Genomic DNA, 14,485 nt, shown 5'->3' on the forward strand with positions numbered 1-14,485 from the left:
TTTTCAAAGACACATTCCTGACACACAGGATTAGGGATTAAAAGAGCAGAAAGGCATGTGAGGCTGACAGGGAGTTAGGAGCAGGTAGAGCAGAGTGACGGGTCACAGTTTGAAGCTTTTAGTGTAAACTCTCCATTTGGGTTTTCCCTCCAAATCAATATGGAATTCTGGAACTGGAAGGAAGGGTCGCAAGGGTCACTCAGTATGATTTGGGGTTGATCTATTCTTCTTCTGTGTCGTCCGCTGCTCCAGAAATGATGATGGTGCGCTCTTGTGTGTCACTCTCATAAGTGTCCTCATCTGTCTTAACTGTTCTGGGAAATAAGAAGTTTTACTGTTTCAGTAAGAGATTCTAAATGAGAACAAATCAAAAATATTAGGTGACAGACATTCTGTGCCAAAGTCACCCTCTACCTGATGAGGACAGTCTTCCTCTCAGACGTCTCAGTTGCCTGCTCCTCTAAGATACCATCTGTCTGGGTGTCAGATGAGGCCGTCTCCACTCGGGCAGCACCTGGAGCTTTCTCAGCGCCGCCGCTGGTCGTGCCACTGGGGCCTTCGTCTAGCTTTAAAGCGGCTGCAGGGGCTGAGCTCTCAGAGACTGAAGCTGAAGCTGAAGCTGAGACTGAGGCTGAGGCAGAGCGCATGCTGACACTGGATGAGAGATGCATGCCTCCAGTCAGGGAGAGGTTTCGGACCATGGTGCTCAGACGGCTGTCTTCCCCCTCGATCAGCTTCCTGATGAACAAACAGAGGAAAGTAAAGTTTGAATGAATGCTGCAAACAAAGGGAAAAATATCCTGTGCGTCTTACATCTAACTGTAAAACAATGAATCTGTGTGTGTGTGTTTGTTCTTCGCATATCTCGAGAACTATTCATCTACTTCACACTTGGCCGCTCTATTAGTGAGGAACCAGAGGAGTGCAGCGTCGACTGTGGTGCTATAACAAGAAACTTTACATTTTGGTGTTAACTTTTGAACCGTTACACTCAGGTTTTTTTTCCTGAATTCTGTGGGTCCAGACAAATCTATCCATATAAGCCACACTTATGTGCATTTAGAACAATTATCTGCCGTTTCCAATCAGTTTTTCACTGGTACACCTACAAATTTGGAGCAATCATCACCAACATCTCTGGACTAAGTTGGAAAAGTTTCCTTTCCATAACTGTAAAAGTTTGCCTGAATGCTTGGGCAAAAATTTTCATATCTCCTGAAGACTTTGTGCTATTGAAACCACGTTTTGTGGACTTATGTAGAAATGATATCTGAGTAACCATGATAAATTACGTGGTATTTGGCCAAAAGTGCTGAAGCAGCATCATTTAGCTGTAAAGGAAGGAATCTCTGTGTCTGTGTATGTATGCTTGTCCTTTGCATGTCTCAAGTAATGTTCAGCAAATGGAAGTCCCACTTGGCAGTTTTATTGCTGAGGACCCAAGGCAGTGCAGTGTTGAGTGTAAAGTTGATGGAATCTTTAAATGTTAATAATTTTCTTGGTATTTAGAGTTTTCTGCTCCAAACAGGCAACTGTTCCGACTGTCCACGCCTCCGATCTCCAATGCAAGTAGCAAGATCAGGAGCCAAGCAATCAGTCGGACACTAATTCTTTACTACAATTTCAAGTCCGGTTTATGTTCGGTAAAAAAGGTACGAAATATGATGTTTTGTTCACCTGTAGGTGGTGATCTCAATCTCAAGAGCCATCTTGGCATTGAGCAGGTCCTGATATTCTCGCAGCAGCAGAGCGATCTTCTCCTTTGTTACTTTCAGATCCAGCTTAATCGCCTCTATACGCTCCTGGTGCAATAGAATACAACACAATTGTTTAATTTTAAGGAGTTTCGGGCCAGAGGGTGACTAGAAAAGGTCTTTACAGTCATTTGAAATATCTCATATATATCCTGAAGGGGCACATCATGTCAGTCACCTGCAAGCCCTCCTCTTCCTTCTTGTATTTCTCCGCTGCATCACGAATCTGAGCGTACAAATACTCATTTCTCGTCTTCAGCGCCTCCAATTCACGTTCCTTGTTCAGAAGCTGGACAGACAAATACACCCATAGCTGGTTTGTGCTAAGAAGAGGTAAATGTAATAATAAACAAGACCAGAAGATTAAACTCACATCCTTCTTATAACCTGCGATTTCCTCTCTCACACTTCGAGCACTTTGAACGTGTTTGGTGGAGGCGCTGGTCAGGTCCTGAAACTTTGACTTGTACCAAGTGTCCATTTCCTGGAAAAGAACAGACATTAAAGGGGACATATGCTTATTTACAGCTTCAAACATGTGCTTTAGGTTTCTACTAGAACATGTTTACTTGCTTTAATGTTCAAAAAACAAATTTTTCTCTGTTTTTAGCGTCTATTTCTTTAAACCACCCTCCCAAAAAAACCCCAGTATGCTCTGATTGGTCAGTCTTTCCAGGTCATCCTTATCTGTGCTCTTAATCACCATCCTGTAGCGTCACTTTCTACCACTTTATATTGTATAGACGTCTATGAAAAAATTACCCTACTTCTCCCTTGATTTATGGCCTCCATAATAATTTTCCTTGTGAGTTTTTGATCTCAATCCATAGTCGGCTGTAATTTAACATCACAGTAAACACTAGTGGGTAACTTAGCATAATGGTACCGCACCCTTCTGGGATGGTAGTCTGTGCAACATCACTAGCTCCACCCTCTTGTCCAAATATGGTCATTTCTGGATCCAAAACAAGATGGCAACAGCCAAAGGCCAAACTCAACGCTTGAAACAATGACTACGACCTCTTCTTCACCAATGGCTTACACAAATTTAGATGGATTTAAACACCATGCATCATCAGTTAAGCATCTATTCATTCATTTTGTGAGCTGTTCACTGAGTTGTGATGCTTTCACAGTATTTATATATCACCTAGACACGATTCATTGTTGCATATTACCTGTAGGTTCTTGGCGGCAATGCTGTCATATTGAGACTGAATCTGTCTGAGAGCAGAGGAGAGGTCCGGGAGGCCAAAGGTCAGGTCCACCTTGGCGGTTGCTGAATAGATCTGCTGCACCAGCTCCTCAATTTCCTGTCAGTGGATCACAAATAACCAGAGTTAGAACAATAGCGATACATGCGGCACTAAAACAGCATGGCCTGTATCCAAAGTAATAAGAAAGTAGTTAGATGGAAATATTCACTCCTCCACTCTGGACCACTTTAGTCACAGCTTTCCTCTTTAGCTTCCTATGAGCCCCTTCACACCATGCTGATAATTACCATGTTTGTTGCCTTACTCACTCTATCCATCATCAAGGTCTCGATTTAAGTATAACCTGTCATTGCAGTAATTACCAATCCATTAAACCATTACTGATAAAATGAAAGGCATGCCAGTCACCAGCCATCAGCCTCACGTACAGTAGTAGCAGTGGATGGAGAGACCAGCATACGTTACCTCCTTGTGAACTCTCTGCAGGAAGGCCAGCTCCACCTCCAGGTTCTCCAGCTGTTTCTCCAGAGCAATCCGTGCTGATGTTGCTTTATCCACATCCTGGGACATTGAACCATAAGGTTTGAATGATTTAGTGAAATAAAAGCCACATTTTCTTCTCAAGCCTTGAATTATGTTGGATTCAAAATTGTGAAAAGATGTTCCACTGTTTCTTACCGGACGGAGATTCTCAATGTCATGCTCTGCCTTTTTCCGGGCATCCACAGCATCATCGTATTTGGCCTTCAGCATGTCCAGCTGGCCCAACATCGCCTCCTTGGCAGCCAAGGTCATATCCTGGACAGATCATACGTACCATAATTAAACAGGAGTTAAATGTGAAAAAAATGCAGCAGATAATGAGCACAAATGGTACCATGATTTGAACATCTAGTTTCTGCAGCAGTCACAACAAACCATGATAGAAATGTGTTGCGGCCATGAGATATAACCTCCCTCACCCTCTGGACTCTCATTTTCTCAGCGTCCCTGATGAGGTCCTTCAGCTGAGACTCGTACAGCTGCCTGAGGCCTGATGGTCTGACATGGCGGCTCTTTAGGGCCTCAATCTCGACCTCCAGCAGCTTGTTTTGAGACTCCAGGTTTCGCACCTACAAGAAGAAATACAGGAGACAGAGACCGACCTAGGGTTAGGGTTAGTTGGTTTTATACATGTCTTGCTTCTTGTTATAATGCTTTATGCAAGAATAATTGAAGAAAAACATATGGGCTAAAGATGAAAAGAGTAGAAGTTGGTTCAGGTTCAGTTGTCAGAAAATTAAGATGATGATGATTTGTGTGGTCTTTTAGGAGTAAAACATGAGGAAATGTGTGATTCGTCATCTTGCCTTTTCAATATATGCGGCCAGGCGATCATTAAGGGCTACCATCTCCTGCCTCTCAGTGGTGCGAGTCGTCATAAAGGCCTGGTTCTCTGCTGCAGCCGCATCCAGGTCCAGTTTTGGTCCAAGTCCCATGGACATACCAAAGCACAGCGCTCCCATACTCACACTGCTGCAGATGGGACCAAGGAAGCAGCAGAACATTTTTATAATTACTACATTTATTTAACTTAATAGTTAATACATGTAGTTACTAGTTTCTTTGCATATTTACATTATTAAACCAAATAAAATCAACAAATAACTTAGAATGTATTATAAATAAATAAATATTCCCTTGGTGTAATAAGTCCCACTTACCAGCTGCAACATTAAAGTAATGCACACATTACTGAATCAGAACTTCATTAATTCATTAATATAACATATGACGCACATTATTCGACATTGTGTATGCACTTTTACTTTTAGGTAGGCCTATTTTTATGCTAGCTGTTACTACATTTACGTAAGACGTTTACTTGAAAGTAATAGATCTGAGTACTTCAGGTGACTCACCTGGTCATGCGAGCCTTATTGGAGGTGGCCCTGCGCCCCAGCGTCCCACCGCTCCGGGTGAAGCTGGCCGACCGGTGGCGGGTGTCCCTGCGGGTGGGAGAGGGACTGGACACCCGGATCTGGTAGGCAGGAGCAGCGGCCAAGACGCCCTCGAAATGCCGGCGGTATGAAGACATCCTCTCTGGACTGCGGCTCATGTTGACTTTCCTGTAACTTCTGCAACTTCAACTGGAGACTGGAAACTGGTCACTCACACCTTTGAGTCTGTGGTGGGTCTTTATACCCTCCTCAGCCCTTCCCTGAACACTACAGAGGAATGTTGAACCTCCCAACCCGAGGGGGAATGTCCCCACAAACATCTACCAAGGTTACGTCAATTAACTTATAAGAGGAGGTTGAAAGAATCTTAATTTTATATGATGACTAATCTATTGACTTACCTGCATAGGAATGTGTGCCCGCATTACTGCACGTTGTACTCACAATGCTGTGTTAAGTGTTATAGAATTATATTTGAATGCTATTTTCCACTTTCACTGAGTTTAATCATTTAACCAAATTCAGTCCTGATAACACCAAATTATTACTTTTCAGAATTTTAGCCTTTTATATCCCACTTTGTTTATAATGCCAGTCTTACGGAGGAAAAAACATGAACATATTTTCTGTGAACTAAATGCTAAATAGTATTCATTTTAGCAATGTATTTGCCCCATAAGGCAAACGTGGAAAAAACAGGCTTAATGTGATTGATTGTATGTGGAATGATTATTCATGCTTGCATTCTGTAATGGTCCTGAGACGGAAAATTGGGCGGTTAATGGCTTTCACAGTGGACATTTTTCATCTGTTATGGACTTTTTTAGGAACAGAGGCTACCTAAAAAATACTTTTTTTAAAATGTCCCTAGTGAGGCACAATGGTTAATTCCGTAGCACACCATCCATTCCGATCCGTCCACACTACCAATCAGTTTCTTATTTTTTATGATTGCGTTGATGCAAAGACTATATCGAAATTTAATAACATACAACAAAATTGTATACAGGTCTTGTTGAAGGAAAAAAGAATAATAATTATATATATATATATATATATGTATATATATATAGATAGATAGATAGATAGATAGATAGATAGATAGATAGACAGATAGATAGATAGATAGATAGATAGATAGATAGATAGATAGATAGATTGATTTAGACGTTTAAAAGGCGGAACTAGAATTCCGGAACGACTCGTCTGACATGTTCCTCACCGGGACGCTTTTGATGTCACTCTAATGTCTGCTTAGCACAACTACTTTGCTGTTGCTATCCGCTTCATTTGTCGGAAAGTTTCATCTTTAGAAAGTGTCTTTTTCTACCTCAGCTGTTACGAGATGGCGGGAAACTTCTGGCAAAGTTCTCATTAGTACGTTTTTAATGACATTTTGTCATGTTACGTCTTTATTTTATAAGTCTGTGTGTGTGTTGTGAGGCCTAAGCTAGCTGTGTCTGTGCGGCAGCGACGCTAACAGTTTTTCCTGAACAGCTGCTACGATATAAAAGAGCAGTTTAATTAAGACGAAACGCAAACTTATTAAAGAGAAATGCTGTTTATAATAGCTTTATTAGACTAGCTTCCTTTTATGTTGTCCATGCTCCCCGACAGCAATAAAGAAGGCTAACACATTATGTGCTACCCGCTAGCTTGGTTGGTGACAGTTTGAAGTACCAGCGTAACTCTGAGTATATTTCAGTAACTGTATTTTTATTTTATTCTTTAAAGTCTGCAGTGGGTTCTGGACAAGCAGGACCTGATGAAAGAGCGCCAGAAGGACCTGAAGTTTCTCTCAGAAGAAGAGTACTGGAAGCTGCAGATTTTCTTTGCCAATGGTATTTATTAAAGCTGTTTCACGTCATATTGTAGTCTGACATTTGCACTCATTTACAATACCTGTTGACTTGTTAGACTGCATTAAGTAACACAGCACCATGTATATGTTACTTATACCGTCCAACTGAAGTATGTTAGATTGCTTTTTTTTTGCCTTTTTAAAATTCTGTTTTCTTTAACTCACAGCCCAACACGTATTTATAACTTGATGAAGAAGCCAGGCTTGTTTACTAAAAGGTATTTAATGTCTAATTTTGTCTCTTACAGTGATCCAGGCTTTGGGGGAACACCTTAAGCTGCGGCAGCAGGTCATTGCTACTGCAACTGTTTACTTCAAACGCTTCTATGCCAGGTACGGAAGAGGTTTCAGTATTATACTGATGAAGAGATAAAAGAACACATTACAATTACATACACATTAAACTAATGTGGTTGTACAACTTAAATGTAATTCTATGGAATACTTGGTTTACTTATACTTAATGTTTTATCTGAAAACGTGAAGTGTCTTATTTGCCAGTGATGCTATATTATTTCCTATCCATATACCCTTAATGTATACTACATATTATCTTCAACAGAATTGAAATGTAGGTCTTAAGATGTCTTAAATTTGGTTGGATTCTTAAGTTATTCTTAGTTTTTTATTTACTTCAGTATCACTTTGAACTTTGTTTGATATTTTTGTTACAGCATAAACAGCAAACAAAACCAACGTTGAGCCAATAACCACTAATGTAAACTGTGCAACCCGTTCAGAATTTACCAGAGCTCATCCAGCTAGTGTGTCGTGATGTGGTGTGTAGGCTAACATGTCCTTAACGGTTTCCTCTCTTTAATAAATATCCACTTCTACAAGTAATAAGGTAAAACTTTGCTGTTAATGCTACTTTAATCTAAAATAAGTTATTTCAAGACCTGGCACAAAAATAAAAAATAACGAATTTGAAACTTGCTGCACCTTCTGCGAGAAAACCTACATTTTAGTTATTTTGATATTCTGATCACCCTTCAGATCCTTTGTAATTTGCCAGTATAAAATAGAAAAAAATATATTTCATTTATAATGGTCTTAGAAAGGTCTTACATTTGACTTGGTGAAACCTGAAAAACTTTTAGGATCTTCATCCTCACATAATCTCCACTGCATTTTGTTTATGCCTACATTTTACTCGGCTAAAGCTGAATTGTAATCTCCTTTTATGGCAGGTATTCCCTGAAAAGTATAGATCCGGTGCTTATGGCTCCTACCTGTGTTTTCCTAGCTTCTAAAGTTGAGGTATGGAATTTCTGTGATGAATTTTACACTAGTGAAGTAGTAGCTCCTGTTGTATATGTACTTTGTTATCTGATCCGAACTCAAACTTTTATTTACTTTCAGGAATTTGGAGTTGTGTCCAATACCAGGCTGATCTCTGCAGCAACATCTGTGTGTAAGTCACCATGTTGAGAAACATATTTCTTCTGCTTGAAAGTCAAATTGTGTTCCTTCTTCAGTGAACATGGTTTAATCATGTTTCATTTTTGTCAAACAGTGAAAACAAGATTTTCTTATGCCTTTCCAAAGGAGTTCCCTTACAGAATGAATCATGTAAGTAAAATATCTGCGTAACAGTTTATACGTTAGGCATTTAGATGCTGGTATCTAGAGCCACATACACTAAAATGCAATGTCAAAAATGGCAGTAGAAATTACATTTGTTAAACAGTAAATGCAGTCATAATCTCTCAGCAATCTAATAACAAAGTGAGTGTGTTTCAACTTTATACTAGACAGAGATGGACTGTAGTTCAAATTTAACTGTAGTGTGTCCATTATTATACAGAACCACTCAAATAACTATATGCTAGTGTATCAGCTATGCTATGAATCAACCACCTGTTTGTTTTCCTGCTTCCTCTGCAAAGTTATTTATGCACTGCTGTGCTACATTACAGCATACCAGGAGCCCCTTACACTGTATCACAGTGTTGCCATGTCGGTGTCTCTCGGTGCGTGAGATTCCACAGCTAATGTTCACAAACCTCCGATAGAAATCTTGTTGCTGTGGGAGATGGCTTGGACCACGGCTGCCTGCGAGCATGTATAGGTTCTGTGCAGCATTTCTCACTGTGGCATTAAGTGGTGTCCACTGTCAGTATTTTATTTATCCCGCATCTCCACCCAGTTGCCAGGACGTCAACGGGGCTGTTCCGACACGCTGCCTGTCTGAAAGCTGTGTAAACTATTATTTATAGTGGGCCACCGCGGAGCGATAAAAGGAGGGAGTGGTTCACACAGCAGAGAGCGAGTTAGTGGGATGCTGCAACTCTGAAAGTTAATTTTTAATGTCCAACCTGCAGACATAGTATCAGTGATGGTGGCACGGGGACAAACGGGGCGTAACAATAACAGCCTTGGTGTTCAGGTTAATAAAGTTTATGTGTTTCATATTTGTGATTCGTAAATGTCGTTCAGAAGTGTTTATGGTTTATCTGGCAACGCCAAAAGTAAAATTTAGTTTTTGCTAGATATACATTAAATATTTGATATTAATTTAATTGACTCCCACAATGGTGAAATTCAACATCGGCATTTAACCATCCTTTTGACACACCAGTGAACACACCATGCTTATGTGATTTAATGAGGTAGTGTAAGCTTCAAAATGCCATATCAGATTGCACAAACATCATTAAACACTAGCTACAACTATATCAACATGGAATATTGTTGATAAAGAAAGACGAGACTAAAATGTAGTCGAACTTCTTAGAATCCATCTGCCCACCGGCGGGTACGGTTAGATGTTTGAACTGTTGTTTAGGTTGTATTAACGCCACATGCCAAACAATTTTCAGAATTGAGAACATGTGACCTTCCACCTTTCAAATGAAGCATCATACATGCTTTTTGGCCTTATAGTTCTTCTATTATGAGCTTTGGTTTGAAAAAATCTAAATCTGGTCTTTAAGAGGTAAAAAAAAATACTTAGAAATCTCTCTTTATTGTTTGGTTGATTTTAAAAATGAATGGATGAAGTATTAACTTCAGGGTTCCTTCGTTTTCACAAAATACCTAAAAACACTTTAGTTTTAATGTGATGTTTTCAAAGTTTGAAAAGTGCTTTCATTTTGAATGAAAGTGGTTAAAACTGCCTGCCTCAGGTTTTATAGGATGCTTAGGTGCCAATGTTTCCTCAAAGTATATGATTTTTCTTGTGGGATTCTGCAAAGAAGCCATCATCTGTATTTCCTTCAATCATTGTAAAATCAGGTTCAGTGTAACTGGTCTGACGTGTTGTATGATAAACTATTTGATTTTCTGTCTTTACAGATATTAGAATGTGAGTTCTACCTTCTGGAGTTGATGGTGAGTGGATCTTTTCTACTTTTGTATTTTGCTTGGTTTTAAACTCTGTTGGATAAGTTATTGTTATAATCTTTTATGTTTTCAGGACTGCTGCCTGATCGTGTACCACCCCTACAGACCACTGCTGCAGTATGTGCAGGATATGGGACAGGAGGACATGCTGCTGCCCCTGGCCTGGTATTGTACTCTTTGTGTACATTTATCTGTTTCTTTTGACATCCTTGAACACTAGCTTTAGCTCTTGTTGGTCAACTTACTCAGTGTCTGTTATCTATCTGCACCAGGCGAATAGTGAATGACACGTACAGGACGGATCTGTGTCTGCTCTACCCTCCCTTCATGATTGCCTTGGGTAAGATTTGTCCCCGTGCATTTCTCATTACATCTTTTTAATGCACTTACTGACTTGAAATAAGATTTATTAGATGGAACATGATCAGCTCTCTTCCTCCCACAGCCTGTCTGCATGTCGCCTGTGTGGTGCAGCAGAAAGATGCCAGGCAGTGGTTTGCAGAGCTTTCTGTTGACATGGACAAAGTAAGAACAGCTGCAGAAGCTTTATCATAAATCCTTTTCAAATGTTTTGATTTTGTAGAATTTTATCTAATTTATGTTCAAGACATTAGCCGGCACACCAAAAGTCACGGCAGATGTTGTAAAAGTAGATGATGAATGCAGGCAGCATGTGTTTTAGTAAAACAGTTGATGTTCCACTGTTGTTTAAGCGTGCAGACAGGCTTACTGCTTCCTGTGTTTTTATTTTTGTTTTGTTTTTTTCATGAGAATTAAAAACACACTTAATTGTGTTGGCCTAAAAAGCAAACACAAATTAATAATGTAATAAAATGTAAAATATTGGCATTGAACACAGTTAAAGAGTTGACAGACAGACTGATCACATACTGTATAATATATCCATTTTCTCTATAGGTATTTTAACATGAGAAAAGCTGGTTCAACATTATTATGTAGGCAAATAGTGAGCTAGAGCATGACCTTGTGTGAATTGATGCAATGTCAGGATATATAATGTATGAAACTTTTTAAATTGTCATTGTGTGACTTGGCCGCTCTGAACAGACAATTTCTTCTATTTAGAAGCTGTAGGTCAACATGTTTACGTCTGTCTTTATGTTTTTCTGACCAGATCCTGGAGATCATCCGTGTCATTCTGAAGCTTTATGACCAGTGGAAAAATTTTGACGACAGAAAAGAAATAGCTGCAGTGCTGAACAAGATGCCTAAACCCAAACCTCCTCCTAACAGGTGAAACAGACGCTGTTCTCTGTGTAACCCTGCTGTCATCTACTAAGGGTCCCTGCAGACCCTTTAATTGTTAAAGAATTAAATTTATCTTAAAATAAGGCCTTCATTTGTTCTAATTTGTCTTAAATCAATCTTTCAAATCTCTTAAAAAAAAAAAAGCAATGACATGGGAAGCAGAGTCTTGTGAATCCTGCTGAAACATTGCATTGTAAAGCTTCAAAAGAAAACGTAACATCTTTTTTTAATATTTATAATTTACAGAATGCCTCTGACAATTATGTCACACAGAACAAGATAGTGGAACATTAACCTTGTTTTCAGCCGAAAAAGAAAAACGAATGTACAAATTTTCCTCACCCTAAGTAGTTGATGTTGCTTCCTTTCCCCCCTACAATGTTTAAATGATCCTGAGTGGCATTGAAAAAGTCTTAAACCCAACTTGTCTTAACCCTGTATGCAGAACCTGCATATTTTAATTGATTGCTTCATTTGTTTTCATTTAAAATATATAGTAAATGTTTGAATTCTGCTAAAACGGTGTAAAGCTGCATTTACCTGGTGTCAAAGTAACTTAACTAAATTTTGGCAAACTGGACACCTTGTACTCTACCTTAATGAGCCGTAATTATTTCTTCTATCTACAGTGAGAGTGACCAGAGCTCCAATGGGAACCAAAGCAACTCCTACAGCCAGTCCTAGCACGGTGTCTATATTTCCGTAGTAATCCATGATGTTGACGTAGAGAGGGATGGATCTTTTTATAATATTTCACACAGCGCGACCTTTGTGATACTGGCTGGAAAAAGCCATGTCTTAACTTTCCCTTCTCTGATCATTATGGGTTTATGGACTGAGCGAGCAACCGCTGAAACGCCTGCAGTGAACAGCCAATCTGTGACAACAGCTTTGTTGTCTTAATGAGGCTCTGTACTCTGCTCCAGACTTGAAATGAACTAAAAACTGAGGAACATTTTGGAGGTACGGGGAAGGAGAGGGGAGCTAGGGGAGGAAACTGATGGAACAGATGTGATGCTTCAGTAGAAACCTGCTTTAATGTCATTGTGATGATCCTGACATCCTTGAACAGCCCAGAGGAGTGAGTCCTTTCATGTGGAGCTCCGTGGGATTCGAGAAAACTTGATCACAAGTACTGTGTGTGTATGAGTGTGTGTGTGCAATGTGAGTGAGTGTGAGTGGCCAGTCTGGGTGGGTTTTCATTCCTCAGGGACTATAGTAGTCTTCTCTGTAAAATGTTTTGATCCTGTTTGGATCTGATTGGATATCACCCTGTGTAACTGTGATGTGATTGGATACTCCTGCCCTGTGAGGTCTCTGCTGGTTAATCATGAGCCATGGCTCCTCATTATGGAAGAAATTAACTCTTTGAATACAAGAATTTACTGTTTTGATTCATGACAACTCCACCTTCTCCATCCCATTCCCTCTTCCATTTTGTAAATAGCCTTATAATTCTATTCATTTATTATCTTTAATGTTTGGCTTGATAAGAAAAATGTAAGTCGAGCTGGTTTTGCTTTTGTACAAGTGCTTCAGATAAAAGTGCACCTTTTTGTTTCACCGTCATGATTCTGTTTGTGCTGCCAAGCTTATTTTTTTTGTGTTGTAATTATTTTTTCCATTTATTCTGCTTTAGTTGTAGAATAATGTGTCGCGTAAAGCTATATTTTGTAAATTTGATTTCAATTTGTCTGGGAAGGCCTTTTTGGACTAAATTACAATCGTTCTAGATTCGTCTGCAAACTTTTGGTTGTACGTTCTTTACTTTTAATCCACCATCTATTTAATCGCTGAATTGTGGCAATATTTGTGTGCATATACCTGTAGATGTCTATATTTTTGTGATGTAATACAGTGGGAGCTGTGTGTGGCTGTACTCAAATCAAGGTGCTTTAAAAAGCCTTACAAAATGAAAGCTGCTGGTTACAGAGAAAACACTTCATAAAAGCACATTTTCCAGTTCAGAAAGATGGTATGATGCATTTTAAGGCTGGATGTTGTTGCATTGCACGGATGCATCTTCAAATTCTTTCCTCAGTAGCTTTCTGTGCTCTTATTTTGTCACTTTGGAATAAAAAACTTGAAAAGGCACAAAAATATGGTGTTAAAAGCCACTAGCCTGTCATTCTCTCATAGTGACAGTGAGACATGGAAGCCAATGAGGAAAGTTAGATGCAGCCTTGTTCTGCTGAGCCGCCCAACACTTTCCTGCCCTTCGGCAGGCTCCATCTGCTACGTGACCGTTCACATGAATGGACATGAAAATTTAAAGGGCTTCACCCAACAAATAATCCTGCTAATTCTGTTTTTAAAAAATCCCCCAATTTTTTTTATTACTTGAAAGTCTGTTTATTATTTTGGAAAATCCTTTATTGTAATAAAATGTATGGTGTGCTAAACCGAGTGGTTCACTGCTGTTATTCAAGCTGGACTTGAGGAGAATATTCTAGCATGTTACCTAAATCACATTAAGGAACCTCAATGTCAGTTCAACACACAGGCTGTGGTAGGACCCCTAGTGGCAGAAACAGAATATGTAATATGTAACATATTGTGTATCAGTTTTGATATTTTAAAACTACCATATATTTTTAATAACAACTTGGAGTTATTGTCAACAAAGTAGAAACAAAAAAGTACACATTCTCTCCTGATTGTGGTGAATAAAATGTAACTTAATTCACTGAATAGCATCTGAAGATGTATTTACCTTTAGTTGCCTCTAGCTGTTATGTACCATGGGGTACAATCTGTGGTACAGGCAGTACCAGTGACGTCACATCAGCTGCGTAAAGCCAGCGGAGAAGTCCGTTAACCAGCATTTCCCCTTCAAAATAAAACCGATTTTTCCTCCCCTGCATTAAAAAAAATCAAGATCAACAGGATTATCAGGTAGAATAAACTGACATAACTGGGAGGCTTCATTAATGGAAGACATTTTCAGCAATTATAGCAGCACATGTGTAAATAATAGTGGATTCAGGATAATGCTTAAGATCAATCCCTGTAAAGCAAAATAGTATTTGAATGAGTGGTGCTACAGCAGAGGGATAACTGGTAACACTTACTCTTTCTCAAAGTTATAGAGTTGTCTTT

General features: G+C 39.3%; 2 protein-coding genes across 2 annotated transcripts; one reads left to right on the forward strand and one right to left on the reverse strand.

Annotated features, from left to right (window-relative positions):
* Nucleotides 1-4: 4 nt before the first annotated feature.
* Nucleotides 5-4,464, reverse strand: ngs (notochord granular surface). Its single transcript, XM_059356765.1, has 10 exons — nt 4,321-4,464; nt 3,934-4,083; nt 3,650-3,769; nt 3,437-3,532; nt 2,933-3,067; nt 2,128-2,238; nt 1,933-2,043; nt 1,678-1,802; nt 415-738; nt 5-314 (listed from the first exon to the last, which is right to left on the reverse strand). The coding sequence occupies exons 1-10, from the start codon at nt 4,453-4,455 to the stop codon at nt 221-223; spliced, it is 1,401 nt and encodes a 466-aa protein (XP_059212748.1). The 5' UTR covers nt 4,456-4,464; the 3' UTR covers nt 5-220.
* Nucleotides 4,465-6,123: 1,659 nt separating this feature from the next.
* On the forward strand, nt 6,124-12,552 carry ccnc (cyclin C). Its single transcript, XM_059356177.1, has 12 exons — nt 6,124-6,288; nt 6,646-6,752; nt 7,021-7,105; nt 7,963-8,032; nt 8,135-8,186; nt 8,289-8,344; nt 10,070-10,105; nt 10,191-10,282; nt 10,390-10,457; nt 10,563-10,642; nt 11,253-11,371; nt 12,016-12,552. The coding sequence occupies exons 1-12, from the start codon at nt 6,257-6,259 to the stop codon at nt 12,068-12,070; spliced, it is 852 nt and encodes a 283-aa protein (XP_059212160.1). The 5' UTR covers nt 6,124-6,256; the 3' UTR covers nt 12,071-12,552.
* The last annotated feature ends 1,933 nt before the right edge of the window (nt 12,553-14,485 follow it).

The sequence above is a fragment of the Centropristis striata genome, chromosome 18 (assembly GCF_030273125.1).
Source record: "Centropristis striata isolate RG_2023a ecotype Rhode Island chromosome 18, C.striata_1.0, whole genome shotgun sequence".
NCBI classification, from domain to species: Eukaryota; Metazoa; Chordata; class Actinopteri; order Perciformes; family Serranidae; genus Centropristis; species Centropristis striata.